At 39.4% G+C, this 25,606-nt stretch overlaps 1 protein-coding gene across 1 annotated transcript in view; it reads right to left on the reverse strand.

Moving 5' to 3' along the window:
- The window catches only part of TRAP1 (TNF receptor associated protein 1), a 97,511-nt gene that overhangs the window by 15,380 nt on the left and 56,525 nt on the right, over window positions 1-25,606 (reverse strand). The window contains exons 5-10 of the mRNA XM_036738717.1: window positions 17,302-17,373; window positions 12,763-12,923; window positions 5,328-5,437; window positions 4,322-4,395; window positions 1,491-1,646; window positions 69-189 (exon numbers count right to left, since the gene is read on the reverse strand). Of these exons, the coding sequence (XP_036594612.1) occupies window positions 69-189; window positions 1,491-1,646; window positions 4,322-4,395; window positions 5,328-5,437; window positions 12,763-12,923; window positions 17,302-17,373 (694 nt within the window). The remainder of the gene's footprint in view (window positions 1-68; window positions 190-1,490; window positions 1,647-4,321; window positions 4,396-5,327; window positions 5,438-12,762; window positions 12,924-17,301; window positions 17,374-25,606) is intronic.

Below are 25,606 nucleotides of genomic sequence, written 5' to 3' on the forward strand. Positions count from 1 at the left end.
ATCATTCACGCATGTGGACAAGTTCCACCATTTCTGAGGATGGGAGCAAAGAAGTCTAGCCCTCACACCTCGAAGGAAGCGCAGCCACTTGGGCAAGATGTCAGAAGCTTTGGTCTGGATCAGAACTTTGCGGCTATAGAGTGTGACACTGAAGCCCAGCTCCCGGCTGACATCAAACATGGATGGCTTCTGTAGAATAGGGAGAAAGAATATTAAAAGCTAGAGGGATGACTACTTCAATGTAAATGGAAAAGAACTACAAAACAATTAAAGATGAATCTTGCAAAATTATAAAGAACAAAAAAAGCCATGACATTAGAAGACACTTCCTGGTAGGGTGGTGAGGAGTCTGGCAGGTGTAGAACATCAAATATGTCATATTTTTTCAATATAATAGGCAGTTCTGCTGACTTTTTTTTCTTTTTCCAAAAACAACAATTTGTTATGAGGAATGGCTCTGGGAGGGGATGGGGGAAGGATGCAGAGGGAAATCAAGACGATATAAAAATAAAAGATATCAATAAAAATCTAATTTTTAAAAAGTCAATGGAAATAAGTAATCAAAAGATTGATTTTAACTGGAAATAGAGATTGTATAAAATAAGAGTAGGTATTCAGGGCCAGTCCTGGACAAAACTGTGAAGGAAGTTATTTATTCCTCCCACTTCCTCTTTTCTCCTTTCCTGCCATGCTCACCCTCATCCAATACAGGGTCCCATTCAGTTGACAGTGAAATATCCCCTGCTAAATGTTAACTAAAATTCGCTAGGAACCTCTCAGAGATTTTTATTTTTAAAAGTAAACTAAGCCTTCATAACAAAACAATGGCATCTTACAGTATTTAATGGTGGTTAGCCAATGGGATGGCTACTTTTAGAATGAAAACCACTCAATCTTTTTACGTTCCATTCCCACCCCTGCCCTCTCTCTTTTTACTATCTATCTGTTCTGCTGTCAGGAACTCAAAATCTGCAGCATCCTTACAAAAAGCATTGGACTCCTGCACAGTGGCACCTGGAGGAGAGAATAACCCATAGATGGCAGCTTCTACCCACAAGGGGTACCCTTGAGTCACACTATTAGCCCAAAACAGGTTTAGGCTCCTGGATGGTTGGATTTTTCTCTCTCTCCTGAAAAATATCATTCCAAAAGTCTCAAAATGCCTTTGACCTATAGGTGGGAGTTTTATCTGTATTCATAATCCACCCACAAACTTATTTTTCTTTTAGATATAACTTCTAAGTTCTATTTGTGGGTATGGAATTATCTATGTTATAATCTGATGAGGGAGCTAAGGTGCTGCCACTGCTAGGAAATATTTTAACTTCTTTTGCCCTTGTTATTCCATTTAGTCACAGTTAGAGGACTCCAATGTTGAAAGCAACCAAGGGAAGTTTATTCCTTAAGTAGAGGAAAGCACTATGCATTCTTTTCCATTCTATAGTCTCACCACATCCCCAAGACCAAAAATCAGAGTATGAATATCTCACTGATTCTGGCACATAGAAAATACTCCGTATGTTAAGTGGCGCGTCAGTCTTGTAGTGGAGAGTATAACGGGGCTTATCATAAGCTTGGGCGATGTAGCGGTAGAATTCCTCATGCTGCCATTCGCTAATGTCTTTAGAGTCCATCATCCAAAGTGCCTGCAAAAGGAGATAAATTGGAAAAGCAATCCATTTAAAATGCTTCTTTCCATCAAGCAAATGTAGACAAGCATGTCTAACTTAATTTTTTAGTGAATCAACATCTATAATGTTAGCTCCCGTCAACAAAATGGTGCTCACGCCTGGATATCTTATAGTATTAGACTTAGCAAATCAATCAGAGGAGAACTGATTTTTTCTCCAAGCTCCTACAGAGGGTGTATAAAGTGGACTGGGTGTTTAGGGGTAGACATGAAAAACTCTGAAGCAACTATCCCCATTCTCTAGCCTAAGGACGTCCTACTTTTGGAAGTGTTACCAAGATAATCACAGAAGGCTGTTATAAGAAAACAGGAGAATGATGTATGGCTTTGGGAGCAAGGATCTTGCCTCAGGAGCCTCAGACTGATGAAAGAAATAAGATCGAGATATCAAACATCAAGAGCAAAAATGTGGCTAGAGGGACGTGGTTCATAATAAAACACCCTTTAAAGAGATATTTAAGAAAACTTTCTTTTACTTCAATAAAGATGATGACTCCAAGTAATCACTTATGTGTCGATGTTAACTTGTAGGAAGGTCTGTAGGGAATCTGTCCTTTGCCCTATGCCAACTTAAAAAAAAACAAACCATCATGACTTAAATTAAATTAAAGGTGTGTGATCAATCAAGTGGTAGAGTGCGGTGGAAAAAACACTAAGTCTGTAATCAGAGGACCTAGACTGAAATCCTGCCTCCGATGCACACTGCTTGTGTGACCTCAGGTAAGACCCCTCATCTCCCTGGCCATGGGTTTCATCATCTACAAAATGAGGGAGTGGGATTGGATGACCTCTGAAGTTCCTTCCAGGTACAGATTTACGATCCTATTAAGGGCCTTCTATTTGTCAAGCACGGGGAATGCAAAGAAGCCATGCAAATCTGCAGACAACACCAGGCTGGTAGGGACAGCTAACACATGGCATGGATCTTAAAAGTTAGGAACCTAGAATAGTGGGGCCAAACCTAAGAACAACAATCAACATTTACTAAGTACTTACTACATATGCCAGGCACTATGCAAGGTATTAGGCATACAATGACCAAAAAACTTAGGTAACAAGTATGTGCAGACTAAATACAAAATAAAGAGAGGGTAAATACGAGGAGGTTAGGGAGGGAGGACACTAGTCTCTGGGGGAATGCAGAAAGGCTTCAGGAAGAAGGTGGTGCTGGAGCTGTCTTAATGAAAGAAAGGGATTTTATGAGGTGGTAGGAAGTAAGGAAGTATTTTCTAGGCATAGGGGAAGACCAGAGCAAAGACACTGACATGAGAATAGAGAGGCCAGTTTTGCTGGACTGAAGAATGATCAAGTGCAGATCTGACCATGTCACTTCTGTACTCAAAAAATTCCAGTGGCTTGCCATTTCTGAAATCCAGCTTAAATTTATAATTATCATTAGTGAATTTCATGCCTCCAATCAAGTTATCAAATCTTACTGTTTCTATCTCCACAACACCTCCTGTATTCAATTACTCACATAACTGGCTGCCACCTTATTTACTTCAGATCCTCATCACTTGCCTAGACTATTGCAATGATCCTCTAACAAGCATCCCTGCCTAAAGTCTCTCTTCACTCTAAACCATCCTACACACAGATGCCTGCCAATGATTTTCATTAGGCACATATCTGCCCATACCCTACTCAATAAACTGCAGTGGCTCCCTATTGCCTCTAGGATCAAACAAAAACTCTGTCTTTTAAAGTCTACCGCTACTGATCCAACCATTCAGGAGAGCAATTTGGAACTATGCCCAACAGGTAATCAAACTGTGAATACCCTTTGATCTAGCAATACCACTACTGGGTCTATATCCTAAACAGATGTGGGGGGGGGAGGGCAGGAGGAAGAGGGGGAGAGAGGGAGAGGGAGAGAGAGAACACAAAAACCTATTTGTATAAAAGTATTTATAACAGCTCTTTCTGTGGTGGCAAAGAATTGGAAATTGAGGGGATGCCCATCAATTGGGGAATGGCTGAACAAGTTGTGATATACGAATGTAATGGAATACTATTGTGCTATAAGAAGTGACGAGCAGACAGACTTCAGAAAAGCCTGGACTTATATGAACTGATGCAAAGTGAAGTGAGCAGAACCAGAAGAACATTGTACTCAGTAATAGCAGTACCGCATGATGATCAATACATGATGAGCTAGGAGGAAGAAGATAAAAACAAAAGGGGGGATGATAGAAGGGAGGGCAGATGGGGGTGGAGGTAATCATTAAAATTCAGCTCAAGCCAACTTGACTAGGATACCTTTCTTGTCCCTTTCTCCCCTACCCCCATCCTCTACATGGTGACCTTCCATCAATTCTCTCCCTTGTATGTTCTGATTTAGGTGTGTTGTTCTACCTCACCCCCTTGAGGACAAAGGCTGTTTGTGCTTTATCTTTGTTTGCCGCTGCATTTTGTATCATCAATAGCACATACTACGCATTCAGCAAGTACTTGTTGACAGACTGATGGCTGATCTCTGTCTTCCAGTGAAGACAATATAACCACTTATTGAGGACTCTGAAGAGGAGTTTCTGATACTAGCAACTTTCCTTGCTCCTTTCTGTCGGCCATTTGTTCCCAAGACTGTAGTACATACAGAATATCCTTTTGGGATTCTTGACTAAGTCTTACCTGTAAAGTATTGATGCGTTTTCCATTTAGGTAAAGGGGAAAGCTGACAAAGTTGCTGTACTTTGTTACTACCTCTGGAAAAAAAAATAAAAGTATTACATTACTGATTAACACTGAGAGTAAGAAAACAAGTTTTGGACCCTGCTGAATGAATTAACTAGCTAATAGCAATGAGATTCATCACCAGAATGCTGGCCACAGCAACTCATGGGTTGTAATCTACATCTGTAGGGGAGAAACCATGGATCTTATGAAAGATTCAAATAAGTGGAATTTAGAGAGTGTGCTGACTGTGTCATCTGTGATGGGCAGGAGTAGAAAGAAACAATTGGCTGGGCAGGGAAGATTTCACATGGAATTACTTCAAAATACTAAGATGTACTGAATACAGAAAGCTGTAAAGGGAATGAGTCTGAGTAAAAATCCTCTGCTTCCAAACAATCTTTCTCTTTTTATAAGGTCTAATTGAAAACTCTGACCAAATGATAAACATGCAACTAGCCAGAAAGCTGTCTCAGACACAGGGCAGTGCAGCATAAAGGGCTATGAACTTGAAATCAGAAGACTTGAGCTTGAGTCCTTGCTCCACCACTTTATTAGCCTTGTAACCATGGACACTGAACCTACTGACCTCCCAGAGTTATGATGAGAAAAATTCTTTTTAAAACTGCAAAATACGGATGTAAACTTTTACTACATTATGATTTATAATACCAACCCATTCAGAAGATTTTCTTCTTTATACATACACCTGTTGTTATTGATTCCTGCTTGTATTTTTTCCCCTTATGCTACCCTTCATCAACAGTCCTACATAGGAAAGCACCACTACTCCTCCCTCATGCCCCACCCCAAGTTAAGTATGTTTCTGAGGAACTACAGTACAAAGTGGAGATCTGGGGAGGGGTAGATCCTGAGATTCAGCTGTTCACTGCTCACAGACCAGGTCTACATGGCAGAGCCAGAGGTCCATCAAAGGGCAAAGGGTCCTTCCTTCTCTGCTCACCTCGTACTCGGTCTTCATTAGCAAACTCTTTGCAGTCTGATTTAAGGTGGATGATTATTTTGGTTCCAGTTCTAACACCTGAAGCTTCTGCAATTTCAAAAACTCCAGAGCTAAGAGGAAAAGAAGGGGAAAAAATGAATGTCACATAAGTACTAATAAATCTTACAACAGAAAACAAGTCATTTTACCTTAGGACATTTTCAAATACTAGACAAAGGAACAATGACAGCTATTGGCTCGATTACAGCTGTTTCTCCTATACACTCAATGGTAACCAAGATGACAGCTTCCACTTCATGAAAACTACAGAGCACCAGCATGCTGTCCTGGAAAGAACAGTCATTCCACCTGGTGCCTGAAGTCCTGGCTCTGTCCCCAGCAGCTGGGAGGGTGTGTGTGAAGCTCATCACTTCCCTTTTCCAAGCCCTGATTTTGTATTCTGCTAAATGAGGACAGCAATGCTTGCCCTTATAGAAAATTACAAGATTATTATTCATAGGCAACTGGCAAGTACAATAGGCAGTGCTGGGCCTGGAGTCAGAAAAACCTGAGGTCAAATCCAGCCTCGGACATTTACTAGCTGTGAAACCCTGAGCAAGCCATTTAAACGCCATCTGACTCAGTTTCCTCCACAGTAAAATGGGATTAATATTAACACCCACCTCCCAGGGTTGTTGTCAGGATCAAATGAGATATTATTTGTAAAGCGTTTAGGAGAGTGACTGGCACACAGCAGACGCTTAAATGCTTGTTCCCTTCCTCTTCCCTTTCCCCTTATTATTAAAGAGAAATTTAGGGCTCCAGCAACTGCTGCTCTGATCTAGGGAAGGCTAGTTATTGATCATTCCTCTAACAAGCAGGAATTGTGGAAGAGTTCTAGAAGGCTGCAAACATAATACTGAATACTTTGGCTACTCAGGGATGCGCTGGTAAATGTTTACCAACTGGCTATTCATTCAGAATCAACAAATGTACATGACATACTTTTAACTTTTTTCTACATTACTGACATATTTTCTATCACTTTCTTTAAGTCTAGACCAGTAGTGTCAAACTCAAATAGAAATGGGGCCACTAAACATTAGTTAAGGATCCCTGTGGGCAGCATATTGACTTGGAAAACCACATATCAAGATCATCTATGCTCTATTGTATTTTTATTTATTCTGTTATATATTTCCCAATTGCATTTTAATCTGGCTCAAGTTTTCATTGTTTGACACCGCTTGTCCAGACCATCAATAAAACAAGTCCTGATTTGTAGCATTTGCCATTTTCCAAGGTGGAAATGCTCTAACTGAAAATTTAACAATTTACTCCCCTGGTAAAAGCTGGTTCCAGGACATCTCTGGTCCTAGCTAGTGTTTTTTATGTTCTTCCTTCCAGGTCTTATGCCTCTGATGAACAGAAGAAAACCAAATGGAAAAATCTTCTGCAAAAAACGGGGAGAATAGGGAGAGCCAGAAAAGGGGACCTTGATAGGATCTTGCCTAAGTATTAATTTGGTTTGATTTTCATAAAATGAACATTGGAAATTTGTAGCAGTGGCAGTTTTCAGAGTTATAAATAACTAAATAAATATTTATTTAGTATTTCCTCTAAACTGCAGAGTTGCTGATATTATTGTTAGATATGATATAACAGAATAAAAATAAGACAACATGCTTTAGAAAATCAAAAGCAATGTGAAATTTGTTAAAGCTGCAGAAGCCATTTTTGTTTAAACCAAGCTAAGCTTTGGAAACATCTACACCACTAGTGAGAAATTCCATCCACCTATGATTATTTTGGGCGTAGAAAAAACACTCCTTTGTTAGAGAACATCTTTGGAAACTTATGAAAAAAGTAACAAAAGTAACAAAACTGTAAACAAAAAGTAACTCTGTCTGACGCAGAGTCCAACTAAACATCAACCTCGTGAGGGGAAAAGGCTGGAAAAAAAAAGGTTCTGTGAATGCCAAAAACTTTATAGCAGCACTTTTGGTAGCAGCTAAGAATTGGAAACAAAGTAGATGCCCCTACACTGGGTACATGAATGTGATGGATATTATTATTGGGTTCTTAGAAATAATAAATACAGAGCAGCATGGGAAGACTTCGGTGAAGCAACGCAAAGTAAGCAGGACCAGAAAAACATTATACCAAATGCCTAAAACGATTCGTAGATGGAAAGAATAGGAACAATAAAAACAACAAAGCGATCTGAAACGAACGCTGCGAATGAGAAAGCTTTCTCCTCGCTGTGCACGGGTGGAGAACTGTGGTGGTAAAACCCAACAGCCAACGTCAGACCTTTTGGATTATGTTTAGTTCTACCTGTCTGTTTAAATATCTTTTTATAGCATTCATTGTTATAAGCTCACTGGAAGATGGTAAGATGATTCAGCAGGGAACGGAATGAAAAAAACAGCTGATGAGAACGCTGCAGACTTGTTCTCTTCAATGAAAACATACAAGAATATGTAAAGAGGGTTATAATCTATGATAAGAATGAAAGGAAACTAGGAGGCCATGGATGCTAAGAGAAAAGGAAATCAGGTAGCTTAGGAAGAATAAAATGAATATCCTTTGGAAGAAAGAAACTGGAGTTGAGGCTTAAACTTAAAAGATTTAAATTCTCTTTTTACTATCAAGAAGCCCTCAGAAGGAAAGACTAATCTAAGATGTTAGTGAGGTGCTCAAAGAAACCAAGCTGCTCACACTCCCCATCCCAGAAAATAGAGACTATGATGAGAAAAGATGTTTAAAAAAGAAAAACCTACCAAAATTTTAAAAGAAGCAATGAAAAACGCTAGTACATAACAAACAATTCTGGACAGCAACCTAAAGCAAGAGAAGTAGAAAAGGAAACTATACAGGATCTCTCAAGAGACATTCTCAGCTGAATAAATGACATCCAAAGAGATTAGCCATGATTTAGCATTGCTTAAAAATAAGAATCATGGGGCCAGAGAAAAGAAAAATTTGGTGTTAAAAAAATCAAGAAAAGAAACAAACAATTAATGAAGAAGAATTGTACACAATACAGAGTGCGAGTAAATAAAAGAATTATCCAAGTTATTGGAAAACACCAAAGACCTGAGTGACGGACCCAGAAATCTCAGGACTGCTGATATCCCAGAAAATTTATACAGAAGCTTTTTGCTACTCTCTCCTTCTTCACCCATCTCATTTGAAGAGGTGGCCTTACTCCTTACCACGGCTAACCCTTCTACCTATTTGAATGATCCCATTCTATCCCATCTCCAACAGACTATTCCCTCTTTTCCCCCATCTCTCACTCAGCTTCAATCTGTCCTTGTCTACTGGCTCCTTCTCTACAGCCAACAAACATGCCTGCATCCATCCTGTTGCTACTCATAGATCTCTTCTGCCCTTTATGGCTAAGCTCCTTGAGAAGGCCATATATGATAGGCACCTCTACTCTCTCTGATCTCTCTCTTCTTAAGTCCCTATGATATGGCTTCTGAACTCATCATTCTGAAACATGAAATCAACTGTGCAACTCACACCTCCTCAGATCAATTCCCGAACCAGCTGCAGGACTTCACACCACTCACCCCATCCCAAGTCAGCTTCTTTTTACATATTTCCCCATTAGATTGTAAACTCCTGGAGGGCAGGGAGGGTCTTATGCCTTTCTTTGCATTCCCATCACTTAGCACAGTGCCAGCCACTCAGTAGATATTTAATAAAGTTTCCTGACTACTAAGTGATTTAGCCACAGAGTATCACACAGACAGTAAATGTCAGGTAGGATCTGAATGCAGGACTTTCTAATTCCAAGGCAATCACTCTCTTCTCTACTTCATGCTACCCCTATCATATTTATAATTTTTGGAAAAATCACACCATACTAACATTAGAATGTCACAACTTATTCAACTATTCTCCAGATGGTTTATAATTTTTTTCCTATTACAAATAGAGTAGCTGTGAATATATATCTTTTTCCCCCTTTTAGTAACTTTGGGATAGATTCCTAGCAAAGCAATAACAGAGGTGAAATGTTGAAGAAAATTCTGTACTCTGTATTTTATGCACAAGGCTTCCAAAACAATTTTTATTCATCTATGATTATTTTAAGGAAGAAATGTTTAAATCTAAGAATCTCCTTATACCTTAGGAGACCTAAATCAAGTCATTTTGATTTCACAAAGTAAATTTCAGCCATCAGTCAAGAGCAAGCAAGGATCCACACTGTAGGCAACAACAATTCAGTTAATAGTTTGCTTCACAGTGAAATCTAGCTGGTCAAAAAAGAATCCAAAATATACTTCTATAGACTTAAATAATCAAAATGGTTTCTTGTTTCTTTTAGGTGGATCATTAACCTAATCTTTTCAGGGAATGGAAAACAAACTACAGCTTCCAGATCAATCATTCAAGGTTCACCCCCTTCTCCCTGGCCTTTATCAGGTGACAGCCCTAATCAGTTTAGGAAGAAGTACTCCACAGACTCTCAAAAGAGAGGAGGGCAGGACATCGTTTTGGAATTGATAGTTAAAGAAAGACTGATAAGAACTTCTTTCTTAGATTAGTCCAAGGTTAATCTTTAAATTCTTTCTTAAAATTTCTAAATGAAGGAGGGGAGAGGCATTTAGTCTGCTTTCACAGAAAGTATGATCAGTTCTGTGTACTTGGATAGCATATTGCTATTTTGCTCTCTAAATAGCTGGACCATTCTCTCCAACAATGTATCAGAGTGCTCTGACAACACTGGATTTCATACTTTTTTAGTACTTTTGACATTCGGTTAAGTTGTTGTTTGATAGAATTGTTAGGGAGACACTGGAGTTTATTGAGTAGGAAGTGACGTGGTTGGATCTGTGCTTCAGGAAGTCACTTCAGCAGCTGGGAGGATGGGTGGGACTGGGGAGAGACTTGAGGCAGGCAGACCCACCAGCAGGATAGGACAATAATCTAGGCATGAGGTAATGAGGGCCTGGGCTGGAGTAGTGGCCCCGCATCAGGGGACAGAAATGGGCTAATTAGGGAGGTATTACAAAGGTGAAATCGACAGGCCTTGGCAACATATTTAACGTGTGTGTGTGTGTGTGTGTGTGTGTGTGTGTGTGTGTGTTTGAGGATACTGAGGAGCTGAGGATGATACCTAAGTTTTGAGCCTGGGGGACTGGGAGGATGTTGGAACAGCAAGGTTTGACAGTGAGGAGAAGATCTGAGAGGAAAGATACTAAGTTCAGTTTTGGTCATGTTGAATTTAAGATGTCTTCTAGACATTCAGTTCTGATGTCTGAAAGGGAGTTGATGTGAGACTGGAGGTTAGTAGAGGTTGGGGCAGCATAAGCAGATTGAAGAAATCATCGGCATAGAGAACGTAATTAAATCTATGGGAGTTGATAAGATCAGAAACTGAAGTAGCATAGAATGAGAAGGTTCAGACTGACCCTTGGGTGTATTAGTGGGTGTGATGTGGATGACCATCCTGCAAAGGAGACTGAGGAAGAGCAGTATCATAGGTAAAAGGAGAACCAGGAGAGAATAGTGTCCTGAAAACCTAGAGAACATGAGGTGATCGGCAAAAGCTGCAGAAGTCAAGAAGAATGAGAAATGAGAAAAGCCACTGGATTTGTCAATTAGAAAATCACTGACAACTCTGGAGAGCGCAGGGTCAGTAGAACGATGAGGCTGGAAGCTGGGTTAATAGTTAAGACTTGGTGAACATGCCAAGCGTTGTTGGGAAGTCCAGCATGCACCAACAGGAATATGTGTGTGTAATGACCTGGTTACAATGATATGATACAGTTACTTGCACCATCAAAATGTCAATACAGGCAAAAAAAAAGGATAAATTTACAATAAATTATTACATTTAAGATGTCATTTAAAAATATTTTTTAATATTTTTTTTGAAATGATGCAAATTAAAAAAAAACCATCAAAGGGTTAAAAAAAAGTAGATTTTCAAGGGGGTGCCGAGTAATTTTTTTTTAAGGGAGCAGCAGGCCAAATAAGTTAGGGAACCTCTGAGTTGGGTGGTAGGGGATGGGTAATAAGGTTTGGATGATGAGCTGCACAGGTTCAGAATCACTGGGATATATAGGGTATGACCAGGTGTGGTTCTATTCATCAGTGAGTAGAAGATGCCATCTCTGTGTTGCCAGCTTTAGCCTGTGAAGAGTGCAACTGACTTCAGGGAAAGGCCCTCAGGCCGATAGGGGCTGGAGTCTTGCTGGCATTTAAGTTAAATGGGAATTATCGACCATTTGCAGGCCACTTGTTCTGCTATTCTCAGTAAAAGGTGCTTCATCCTCTGAAAAAAAAATCCTCCCTTTGTGATATTCCCATGAATAGTCTACTAGGCTGTCAATATATTAATGACAAGAAGAGGCGGGAGATAAGAAACAAGGAGACAAGTGCAGCACAAGATGGAAGAAACCCAGTCAGATGGGAGGCCTCATTTCACTTCTCTTCCCTCCAAAGGCTGAAGAAGGTAGCAGGAAACAGAGGAAAGCCTGAGGTCCAAGGTCTGAGGGAAGGCTGCTTCTCTTCTAGGGAAGGTCTTCACATTACAGAAGGAGAGACATCAGGGCACAAGGGGGTGGAAGTTGCCTTTTTCTGGGGCATACAGAAGTTGTTTAATTGTATCAACTGGTCCCAGCAGCATTTCCTCAAGGGATGCACACAGTAGGAGATGGAAGGTCCAGAGGCAAAGGAAGGTCTTAACCCTCTTTTCACCTGAGGCTGGAGATCAAATGAGGATAACTATAAAGTGGAAGTCTAGAGAATCATGGTGGCACAGATGAAAGCTGGTTTGGCCCCTTGTTGCCTTCTCTTAGGAGACATGTGTAGTAGGAGATGGCAGGTGGATGGTCAGAAGAAATTGTTAAGTAGATCTAGTACTTGACATTCTGAAATATTGCAAGAAATCAAAAATGTATCAAATCTGGGTATTCCCTCCACTTGTAGAATGAAACCCTCCACAGGTCAGCGAACAGTTTTATGACTGCAGAGGCCAAAAACTTCATTACTTGATGTCCAAACCTCTGATGAGGTAAGCTGAGTAAAAGGTTCAATTTGGTATCTCAGATTTTCAACTCAATCACTTAAGAAATATTTGGAAAGCACTTACTTTCTATATGAAAGGAACTGACAGAAATATCTTGACTCTGTAAATAAAAGCTTGCAAAATTCTCTACATCTCACATGGCTGATAATTTACCATTTACCACATCAATGTCATATCAGATATAGAGGTGCTCTAAAAATCCAAACAGATTCTTTCCATTCCAGGGCTTTTAAATACTTTGCAAATTAGTGATTTTTCAACTTGGATTTCATTTGCAAACCGGAGATACCCATCCACATGGGGAAAAAAAATTCTTTGTGATATTCCCAAGCAATCTACTAAGTTGTTATAACATTACATGCCAAGTGCTAGTCCTTAGGGCTTAGCCTTCCTTCAGACACTCACCCGTCTGAGAGCCACTGGTAAGCTGGGCTCCCAGGCTCTGCTGACTGTGAATAAACTTCCACCTTGTCAGCTACCATGAAAGCAGAGTAAAAGCCCACTCCAAACTGCCCGATGATCTTGCTGCTTGCCTCACTCTGGTTCTGCAGGGCGTCCAGAAATGCCTATGGTGAAAAGGGCATGACAGGCATCAGAGTGGTCACAGTTTACCATGCTGGTGTACCTACTATTCTTCCACAGGGAGGTAACCGGCAGATGTGTTCATTGTACAATCTTCCCTAAAGACCCCCAAGCTCAATCCAAAGCAGTCCCTAACAGGGACATACCCGTTTGGGGCAAGGTGGTCCTCATGAATAATCCTCAATGACCTCTATTAAGCCTCTCTGAGTAGTGAACAAAGCTTTGCTGGGACCTTCCTTAAGTGGGCTATGGTTATTTTCCTGCTGGTATCATCTGACACCTATGTCTCTGCCCTAAAGGATAATGGGAAAAGATTGGGGGAACAACTGTACTATCCACGGGACAGCAGAACCAGGGAGAACGTTTGATTCCTCGAAAGAAATGGAAGATGTTTAAAGATGTAGATGACGACAAAAGGAAAACAATCAAGCAAGAGGGAAATTTTAACCTGCGTCAAGAAGCTCAAAGATAATATAACCTAACAATCAACCAGCAAGAATTAATCACGCACCAGCTACGTGCCAGGCCCTGTGCTAGGCTTGGGGGAACAAAAGCAGAAATGGAACAGTTCCTGCTCCGCAGCAGCTAACATTCAACTGGGAGAGATATGTACAAAATAAACACAAGGTAAATGAATTGACGGAAGAGGACACAGGAAAACTTAGGGGGAGGGGAAACTCAAAAAGGATGGAAAAAGGCCTTCAGACCCTTTAGAGCTGTGGAATGCATACTGGGCTCTTCCTGTAGGTGGGAGAAGGAGAAAGGACTACCTTATGTTGCAAGAAATGATGATTTAGATCTACAGGTGACATCAAATGAAAAGTCATCCAACAGAGGTTAGAGAGTGAAAGAGATGTGACTGCTAAAGATTCCTTGTTGAGAAGTGTAGAGACTGCTATCAATTAACCTGACAGATAAACCAGGTCTACTGTCTTCCTGGGACTTGTATCTAGGTTGAGAGCCTTCAGAAAATTATCAAGCCTGATGACCATTACCCACTCTGGAGATTAATACGGGGATAAATGATATAAGAAGAAACCTAGAAGGCACTTTTTTTTGAAGGCACTTTCTAAAAACAATTTTAAAAGACATTTTAAGTTTTGAGTTCCAAATCTCTCTCTCCTTCCCCTCTCCCTGAGGCAGAAAGCAATCAGATATAGGTTATCCATGTGCAGTTATGGAAAACATTTCCTTATTAGTCATTTGGTACAAGAAAACCTGAATAAAAAAATGAAAGAAGGTGAAAAATAGCATGCTTCAGTCTGTATTCAATCAATATCAGTTCTTTCTCTGGAGGCAGACAGTATGATTCATCATTAGTGAGACTGTCTTGGATCACTGTATTGCTGAGAATAATCACAGATGATCATCTTACAATATTGCTGTTGCTGTGTACTACATTCTCCTGGTTCTGTTCGCTTCACTATGCATCAGTTCATGTAAGTCTTTCCAGGTTTTTCTGAAATCATCCTGCTTTTCATTTTTTATAGCACAGGATATTCCATTACAATCATATACCACAGTGTGCCTAGCCATTCCCCAATTGATGGGCATCCCTTTAATTTACAATCTTAGAAAGCACTTCTAAAGATTATAAAGACCTAAGTAAAAATTAGAGATCCTGGAGGACAGAAGTGAAGTGAACAACTAGCTAAGAAGTTAGTGTCTAAGAAAAAGATTTGGATTTCTATACCACTGGACAAATATACCAACAATAGGCATTTGGCAAGAGATGGAAAGCTTCTTTTTGTTTAAAAAAAAAACCATAGAATTTTGTAAATCCAAAAAGGAAGCTAGAGGAAAAAACCTTTCCATGCAGCTCTGACAAGCCTGGCACCACAGAGGTACTATATACAGCAACAAAGGAAGAATAACAGAAGACAGGCTCAGTAATTCATCAGAGACCATATTCAACAAGAGCCAGCAATAAAAACCCATAGAACTGGGATGTATATATACACAAATGTACAAAGTACAAGTAATACACAAGTGAATTAGAGATTTTAGTGGCAAAGAAATTTTGGTTAAATAAAATCAACTTTACAAAAACAGGATGGGAGAGAGACATGGCTAGACAGGTTTTTTGTGAAACTATCTGGAGGTTTTAGTGGACTATCAGCTTAATATAAGTCAACTGTTGTATGATATAAGGGTGAAAAAGTGAATGCTATCCTAAGCTGCAGTAAGGAAGTGTAAAGTGTCTAAAATGAAAGAGGTACTATTTTTGCTAAATCCAGTCTGTGGCATCAGATTTCAGAGAAGACAAAGATAACCCAGAGTAAGCCCAAAGTGCAAGGGCTGGAGAACATGATATGTGATTTGGTTGAAGACTGAGGATGCTTAGCCTAGAGAAGATATAGGAAAGAGATGATGACTGCCTGCAAGTACCTGGAGGGCTGTCATGAAGCAATTAAATAGACTTGTTCTGTTTGGTACCAGAGAACAGAACTAGGAGAAATAAGTAGAAGTAGAAGGGACTGCTTGACTGTACTCTTTTTGAGGAGGGAAGGCAGGGCAACTGGGGTTAAGTGACTTGCCCAAGGTCACACAGCTAGTAAGTATGTTAAGTGTCTGAGGTCAAATTTGAACTCAGGTCATCCTGACTCCAGGGCCAGAGCTCTACTCACTGCGCCACCTAGCTGCCCCGTTGACTGTACTCTTTAAGTACATACAAGTTCAGTTGGATGGCTTCTGAGGTCCAGTCTATCTCTTAAGAATCTCAGTGATTTCCGTGGACTAACTAAACACCCTCAGAAATAAGTAGCCTGCCTTCAACATGAGCTGTTTCTCCTTTTATGTTACCCTTCTTTGTTCCTTACTGTCCCCCCTTCAGACTAGCTCACTGTTCTTCTTATGTGTGGCTGGCTTTTCCCTTTGCCTCCTGCTGTCCTCCGTTTACTTATTTCTCTTGATGGCATTACCGTCCTCTAAGGAGCCTGGGCACTTTGATTCCATATTTGCTCCACTGCTGTCTTACCACATATCTAACTGGTTGCCAAACTCTAGCTATGTATATAATACTTATATCCATTTTTTTCCTTTTCAAATTCATTTCACAATTGCCTTATTCAGGTCATTTTTAACTCCAAAACTGGATAACAGCCTATTAATTTATTTTCCTCTGTACGCCAGCCTATTCCAATCCATCCTTCACACTGTTGTCTATATATCTATCCTAATGTACCATTCAGATAATATTAAAACCCTTCAGCAGGTTCCTGTTACCCACAAAATAAAGTGTAAACAATGACATCCTTCCATTCAAGGTCCTCCATAATCCAGCAGCAATCCACCTTTCTAGCCTTATTTCACAATACTTGATGTATCCTATGTTCCAGTCAAATCTGGTTATTCTCTGCTCCCTGTTCTTATCTTGATTTCTCACTCTGCTTAAGCAGGCTGTCATCCCTGAAATAAATTTTCTACCTCCTTTCCAAAGCCCTATCTATGCTCATTTTTGTCTACTGAAATCTCTCTTACTTAGAGGCTCAGCTATGGTACTAGCCCCTTCACAAAGTCTGACAATAATCTCACCCTGTTCAAATTTGTCAGGGTATTCTATCTAGACCAGTAAATTATTTACATGCTGTATATCCGCGCCTTCCCACCCTAACCCCCCAACTCTCTGAAGATGGAAATATTTTTTCATTACTATAAACCTGCTGCCCAACACAGTGACCCTCACATTACAAACTCTTAACATATTTGTTGTGCTGAATCCCTGAAGTTCTAAACCCACCCCCAAAAAGTGATTAAAAAGTTGCCCCCTTTCCAAGTAGCAAAACTATTAAAAAGTCATTCGGGTAATTGTTCCTTTGTTTAAGGGCATATGTCTCAAGTCTACATTGGCTTGATTATTATAATCTAATATAATCAAACAGTGACTGCAGTAACAACAGAAAGAGAGATGCAAATAACGGCGGGACTTCATGTAGCTGTCAAACTTACAGGCATCTTAAAGCCCACTTCTACAGTTACTTTCAAAGTCAAAACTGGTCCTAGAGGTCACAATAATTGGTTTGCTTCCACGAGATAGTTTTAATGGGGGCAAAGAGATCAATCTATAATCATTAAGGAAACACCCAAGAACCAAACACTCTGCCCCAAACATACCCTATGTAATAGAAACTTGAAAATTTCTAAAATAGTAGTCTTAGGAAAATGATTTATATGAAACTTCACAATGAATGCATTGCTTAAATACAACTTGTCAGATAGAGTCCAAAGGAGACTAAGGTTTGCTTCCAAAGAGACTTATTTTGGAGGTAATTGCTCCAAAAAGAAAGGGCCCTTGGTTGCTGAAGCTGAGAGCCAAAAACCCTTACAAAAAATTAAAGAACACACAATAAGGAATTTACCTACCTTTGAGCCTGATCTAGCAATAGTTCCCAGGTTGGACACCAACTCCTCTTGTGTCATGCCAATGCCAGTGTCCTGAAGGAGAAAGCCAAATAATATTAATACCACTAAAAGACAATTTGCTAGATCTTCCCATATTAAATGAACTACTCAACTTTATGAATGTCTTATAATAAATAGGCACAGTAATTCAAAACATCCATGGCAATAAAATTTTTTAAAAAGCACCAGAGTGACATGATGATATGGGAAAAGTGATTCTATTGTGGTTTAGTGCAGAATACCAGGCAGGCAGCCAGGAAGGCTGAATTCTAGTCCCAGCATTTTCACTAACTGTGTTGGCAACCAAAAATGGGCTCCTTAGCACTTAGTCAACAAGTGGCCTTGACTAGTCTGGCTTTTTCCCCTGAACTGAATGCTGTTTGTATGTTGGACTGGAGTAAGCTTGTCGGCCCCTTCACCTTGCTTCCCTTGCTTAAGCTGATGGAAAGAACCTGTGCTTTCCCGGTCAACTCCTTCACCTTGCTTAAGCAGATTGAAAGAACCTGTGCTTTCCCTGGCGTACCTTACACCCCCGCAGAAGCTGGATGGTTAAAAACGGCTTCCGTTGGAGCCAGAGGCTGCTACAGCCACAGCTGAAGCAGGAGCTGCCAGTGGCAGAGCTGACCTACGGGAGGAAGCTGAACAAGGACTTCAGGCCAGTGGGTAATCTTTTTACCATAGAGGGGGAAGTATGATTTTGCTTTACACAATCATGCTTCTCTGTAGCCTCCTGGTTACTCTTTCAAGGCGTACTTACTGGGCCTGGAAGCTTTTGATCAATATATCAAAATGGGGTTGCTGGTTCATGGGTTGGTTACTGTGGAGCCTAAATATATGTTTTGATTCTTCTGCCTTCTACTTTGAGAGTTTCTTATATCCGGCGGTTCTGAACCTTTCAGACATGTATATGATCCTCTTTGAGATTATAAACTCTGCCCTCCTAATACACTAACTTAAGCAAATCCCAGAATTCCAGAGTTGAAAAAAACCTCAGAAGACAACTAATCCAACCTACATTTGACCAAGGATCTAACAACTGGTCATCTAACCTTCAACTGAAGATCTCTAGTAAGGAAAAAACCTATTACCTTAGAGGCAATCCATTCCCCTTTTGGAGAGCCCTAATTGTCAAAAAAATTTTCCTTAGATTGAACCAAAGTTCTTTCCTACAACTTCTACCTCTTGCTCCTAGTTCTGTCTTCTGGGGCCAAATAAAACCAGTTGCTTCTTCTCCTTTGTAGATCTAAGTCTCCTAATCTATAGGACAAGAGGGTTAGACTAAATTACCTGTGAGATCACTTCCAGCTCTAACACACTATGATTTCATGATTCTATTGCTATCTATTCATTAAGCATTAGAAGAAACAAGGACCAGAAAAAATAACCTTCTTCCTATGCAATAAGACTGGGAAAGGAGGAGTGGAAAGGAAAACTAGATAGCTGTCCACTGACTGATTTGAAATTTCACTGAACTAAGAGAAGACGAACAGAATACTTCCAAAGGGTCTTTTAAAAAATGTGACCTCTATAGTTTATTTTAGCAGCATCACTTCCACTCATCTGGATTTAGCATACTCTATTTATTCAAACGTCTGTATCACCATATATGGTACTGTACTCTACCTAGTAATGGCAAAAAAAAAAAAAAATGACAAGAAGAAAGAAATGGCTATTACCTATCGGTTTCCAGTTAGTTTAGCTTTTACATTTTCCGCCAGGGAAATGAGAATTCTTTTATTGGCTCTCTGTTGACCAATTACTCAAAAACTTGCCATAGTTAGGTCTTTTGATTGAAAAGTTTGTTGATCTTTGCTTCACACAACCCTTTAGAGTAGGGGGACAGATAGATAGGTTTGTTCTCAAAGGCCTGAGTATTGCCTAGTACTAGTCTTAATATACACTATTATTCAGGAACTATCCAAGGAACAAAGAGGTCTGGAGAGCCACAAAACCTGTCAGCAGGCCTAGAAACCATTTTGGCTATACCCCTAATCTGGTAATGCATCCCTTGGTAAATATGCCAGGATGGTTGGTGCAGTTTTTTGCAAGGAGTGGGGGGTGGAGGAGCTCGGAATGGGAGATAGTATTCTGAGTTTTTATGGTTTGAAATATGATGCAGTTACACCTTCCAAATGGTAACTTAATATTTGTAAATGGTTTAAAGGGCAGATATGCTTCTGGAATGTTGATAAGTTATTAGAAATATTACAATTTTCTGTAGATTACTGTTTAGATACCCTATTATCAGCATCTAAACTTTGCTCCTTGAAGTTAAAGCATTTTTGAGGATGTTTCAGTTGTGTTCTATAATAATAAAAGATACTGCTGTATAATAATTTAGAATCGTCATAGGAATGTGCACCTGAATATATCATCAAATCTCAATGGAATCCTGGGATTGAGGACAAGATACCTTACAGGTTGTGTTATGGAAGTGAGGCTGTTCTTCATTATATATAAAGTGCATAAGGGTATATTATCTCATTTCCAGAATGAATCCATACTCTATAGTGAGGTACTTTAAAATTATTTTCCAGGCAAAGGTATACTTCATTGCTTCATAAATGCAAATCTTTTGATAATGCCTAAGTTTGTTTTTCTTTTTTACACTGAATGGTTTGGTAAAAAAAAAACACTAGATAGGGAGTTAGAAGACTTGCGTAAGAGCTGTGACAGTGAGCAAATCCTCAAAAAGTTTTTTGGCCTGTTTTTTTATTTGTGAGATAGAGATAATTAGACACACTACCTACCTAATTAATTTACACCATGTAAAACAACATATGTAAATGGATATTATTACACAAATACATTATTACACAAGAGTTCGAATTTATAAAACTGGTAATTTCAAGTTCCTCAAGTATCCTTTATTTTATGAAAGATTTCTTTATGACGTTTTTTTAAATAGTGAGCTTCCCTAGTACATTCCCTAGCCACATTCATGGAATCCATCTGAAATTTTAATTTTCAATTGAGAACCTGTAGCAGAATACTAGAAGGCCCACAAAGGTATTTATGCAGGGAAAAAAAAACATAATATAGTATAAAAAAAGGAGCAGAATTTGAAAGACCTGAGTTCAAATTTCAGCTATTAACATTAACGTGCTATAGGACTCTGGGCCTTGGATTCCTCGCTTACAAAATGAACCAGGTGATTTCTAATTTTCTTCTAGCTCTAATATATATGATTTTAGGATTTTTTTTTAAAAAGTAAAAACACAACTATAAGTGCTACTATGTCATATTTAAGTTAAAAATGACAATAGTTTTCAAGACAAAAATTTATTTGGATGGATGGTGACAACCAGAAATCACATTATCAAATACATGTCTCCTTCCTGACTTTAGTGCCTAATGTCATTTTGTCCTTCTTTAGATTTTAAATCCATTAGGAAAAAGAAATAAGAAAGTGTAACTATTTAAGGAATACACTAAAATCACATATTTTTGGTACTCAAAATTCCATTACTACATGGGAAAAGAAGAGGTGCAACCCGGTCAGAGATAACATTTCTAACAAAGCAACCTGAGTATTACTCTGGACACCAAATCCCCATTATTTTGTCCTAAAAGTCAATGTTAATATAGGTGTATGAAAAAGGAGCAATGGGAGTGAAAACATAGCCCTAACAGCGGTCTCTGGCCACAACACGAAACAGATCTGCAGATATTTACTGTGAGAGCATCACTTTTAACTTCAGTATTTGGACCAACAGCTCGCGTACTACTGAATGAAGACCAAGTTAAGTCAAGTATTGGTGCCAAGTATTTGATAATTTATGAGCAGAGAGACAAAAATCCTTTGAAATCAATACAAACTTCAAAACCTTCCTCTGAAACTGTGCTCTTCTTTAAATGTATCCAATCCTACGTGGCTGCATCACGTTAGAAAAACTACTGCAGGGGCAGAGCCAAGACGGCACCGTGAAAGGAGGGAACTACTGGAGCGCTCTCACAAGTTCTGTCAGACACATCTAAAAAAGTGAATCTGAGCAGATTGGACAAGACTGAGGCGGGGCAGGAGCGCCGGGTGCACAACAACAGCACAAGGCCACACCAAATGGGAGCAGCAGCCAGTGCGCCGGTCTGGGAGAGTGCTAGACACGCAAAACACGGGAGCAGGAGCAGGCCCAGGTGGAAGCACCAGCTATGGCGGCAATCACACCCCAGGCCTCTCAGCCTAGGACAGGAGTCTATCAGAGCTACAGGAGACACCAGTGCAGAGCCTGCAGTCCCGGGAGCAGCTACCCTTGAGGCCTCCAACCCACAGTCTAAAGGTTTGAAACTCACCTTCTGGAACTTCTGGGAGCCATGATAACTAGGTAAAAAGGCTCTCATCCCTCTCTTCCACAACCAGAGAATACTACCTCAGGAGAAACTCTGAAATAGAGGAGCCAGAAGTGGAGCTTCAGTAGCCTTTTGGCTCGAGAAGTTGGGGAGAGGGCCGTTCCTGTGGTGGCGGAAGGAGACTAATGCAGGAAGAGAGGTGTCCCAGCAGGCCTCAGCGGAACAACGAGAGTAACTGAGGCCCAGGGGGGTGGAGCTAACCAACATCAACGCCAGGACCCCAGATGTGTCTCTGCATAGCCAGGGGAAGTGGCAGACACCAGTGCACACAACTGCTGAGACCACCCATGCTACAGGACAGTCCTAGGGGAAGAGGAAACCTCTAGCAGCCAGACCCCCTCCCCCACACCTCATGAAACCAGAGGCCACAGCACACAAAGCCAGTGAGCAGGCCCACAGATTCCAACACAAGAAGCTTGGGATGGATCCCTTGAGCCCCAGAAGCAGAGATCCACTTTAGAAGCCAGGGCAAAAAACAAACAAACAAACAAATAAACAAACACCATGAAAAAACAGACCAAAAAACCAAAGGCTATTGATTCCTATTATGGAGACAGGGAAGATCAAATTACTAATTCAGAAGAGGACAGCTTTGATACTATACCCACATCTGAAACCTCAAAAGGGAATGTGAACTGGCCTCCAGCCCAAAAAGCATTCCTGCAAGAACTCAAGGAGGACTTTAAAATCCAAATTAGAGAGATAATGGAAAAAATGGAAAGAAAAATTCACTGATGAGAACAAATCTTTAAAAAGTAAAACTGGCAAAATGGTTAAGGAGGTTCAGGATATAAATGGAGAAAATGTCTCATTGAAAAATAAAATTAACCAAATGGAAAAGGAGGTACAGAAGCTGAATGAAGGAAACAATTTGTTAAAAATTAGAATTGGGCAAATAGAATCTAATGACTCTGAGACATCAAGAATCAGTCAAACGAAATCTGAAGAATGAAAAAATAGAAGAAAACGTGAAATATCTGATTGGAAATACAACTGACCTGGAAAATAGATTCAGGAGAGATAATCTAAGAATTACTGATCTACCTGAAAGCCATGATGAAAAAAAGAGCCTGGACAATATCTTCCAAGAAATCATCCAAGGAAAACTGCCTTGAGGTCCTAGAACCAGAAAGTAAAATAGTCATGGAAAAAATCCACCAATGACCCCCTGAGAGAGATCCCCAAAATGAAAACTCCAAGGAATATTGTAGCCAAATTCCAGAATTATCAGGCCCAGGAGAAAATACTGCAAGCAGCCAGAAGGAAATAATTCAAATATCACGGAACTACAGTCAGGATCACACAGGATCTTGCAACTTCCACAATAAGAGAAAGGAGGAATTGGAATATGATATTCCGAAAAGCAAAGGAGCTTAGACTACAACCAAGAATCAACTACCCAGCAAAACTGAGCGTAACTTTTCAGGCAAGGAGATGGACATGCAATGAAATAAGGGAATTCCAGACCTTCCTGATGAAAAGGCCAGAGCTCGATGGAAAATGTGATCATCAAATACAAACTCAAGAGAGACATAAAAAGATAAACGGGGGGAAAAAAACCAATGCTATTCAATAAGAGAAAATTGTTTACATCCTTATATAGGATTACATTGATTTACATATGTTATTATGTACGTCAATCTTGAGAATGGTACAGTTATTAAGACAATTCAAAGGGATATACACAGACTGAGGGTGTATAAAGTAACTGATGTGATAATAAAAAACATAATTAAGGGGTGCAAAGGGATTGTTCTGGGAGAAGAGGTAGAAAAGGGTAAATTACGCCATAAGAAGAGGCACAAAAACATAGAGGGGAAAAAAGGGAGGGAGAAAAGCAGTGTTTGACCTTTACTCTCATCAGATTTGGTTCAAGGAGGGAATAACATACTCCAATAAGTATAGAAATCAAATTTGTCCTACAGACAGTAAGAGGGGGAAGGGGAAAGAAAAGGTGGTGGGGCGGGGTAGAAGTAGCAAGGGCAAAAGGGTAAGATAAGGGAGAGGTGTCGTTAGGGAGGGAAAATTGAGGAAGATGGTGGTCAAAAGCAAAACCCTTTTGAGGAGTGGAAGGGAGAATGGAGAAATAATAGCATAAACGGGGAAATAGGATGGAGAACAACACACAGATAGTAATCATAGCTATGAATGTGAATGAGATGAACTCTCCCATAAAACAGAGGCAGAGAGCAGAATGGATTAAAAACCATAATCCTACAATATGTTGTTTACAAGAAACATCTGAAACAGGGGGATACACACAGGGCAAAGGTAAAAGGCTGGAGTGGAATATATTATGCTTCAGCTAAAGTAAAAAAAGCAGGAGTAGCAATCCTAATCTCAGACAAAGCAAAAGCAAAGGTAGATCTAATTAAAAGAGATAAGGAAAGACACTATGTCCGCTAAAAGGCACCATAAACAATGAAGCAATATCATTACTTAACATACGTGCACCAAGTGGTATAGCATACAAATTCTTAGAGGAGAAGTTAAGGGAGTTACAGGAAAAAATAGATAGCAAGACTACACTAGTGGGGGACCTCAACCTTCCCCTCTCTGAACTTGACAAATCTAACTTTGAAATAAACAAGAAAGCAGTTAAGGAGGTGAACAGAATTTTAGAAAAGGTAGATATAATAGACCTCTGGAGAAAACTGAATGGGGATAAAAAGGAATATATCTTTTGCTCAGTGGTACATGGCACACACTCAAAAACTGACCATGTACTACAACATAAAAACCTCACAATCCAGTGCAGAAAGGCAGAAGTGGTCAATGCATCCTTTTCAGAATATGATGCAAATAAATTTATTTGTAATTTTTAGTTATTAGTATTTTTATTTCTATTATTTGTAATTTTATTACAAATAATAATTTGTAATAAAAGATAAACTAAAAATTGATGGGAAGCCAAATAACCTAATCCTAAAGAATGAGTGGGTCACAGAACAAATCATAGAAACAATAACTTCATTCAAGAGAGTGATAATAATGAGACAACATACCAAAACTTATGGGATGCAGAAAAAGCAATTCTTAGGGGAAGTTCTATATCTCTGAATGCTTACATGAATAAAATAGAGAAAAAAGGAGATCAATGAATTGGACTTGCAACTGAAAAATCTAGAAAAAGAACAAATTGAAAATCCTCAATTAAATACCAAATTAGAAATACTTCAAAACCAAAGGAGAGATTAATAAAATTGAAATAAAGAAAACTATTGAACTAATTAACAAAACTAAGAGCTGATTTTATGAAAAAACCAATAAAATCAATAAACCTTTGCTCAATTTGATTTTTTAAAAAAAGAAGAAAACCAAATTACCAGTATCAAAAATGAAAAGGGTGAATTCACCTCCAATGAAGAGGAAATTAAAACAATAATTAGGAATTATTTTGCCCAACTGTATGCCCACAAATTGGACAACCTTAGGGAAATGGAGGAATATTTACAAAAATATAAATTGCCCAGGTTAACAGAAGAGGAAGTAAAATACTTAACCCCATCTAGGAAAAAGAAATTGAGCAAGCCATCAATTAACTCCCTAGGAAAAAGTCTCCAGGGCCAGATGGTTTTACATGTGAATTCTATCAAACATTTAAAGAACATTTAATTCCCATACTTTATAGACTATTTGGAAAAATAGGTGAAGGAGTCCTACCAAATTCTTTTTATGACACAAATATGGTACTAATACTTAAACCAGGAAGAGTCAAAACAGAGAAAGAAAATTATAGACCAATTTCCCTAATGAAAATTGATGCAAAAATTTTAAATAAAATATTAGCAAAAAGATTGCAGCAACTTATCAAGAGAATAATACACTTTGATCAGGTAGGATTTATTCCAGGAAGGCAAGGCTCATTCAATATTAGGAAAACTATCAGCATAACTGATCTTATCAACAACAAAACTGG

The sequence above is a fragment of the Trichosurus vulpecula genome, chromosome 9 (assembly GCF_011100635.1).
Source record: "Trichosurus vulpecula isolate mTriVul1 chromosome 9, mTriVul1.pri, whole genome shotgun sequence".
In the NCBI taxonomy this organism is placed as follows: domain Eukaryota; kingdom Metazoa; phylum Chordata; class Mammalia; order Diprotodontia; family Phalangeridae; genus Trichosurus; species Trichosurus vulpecula.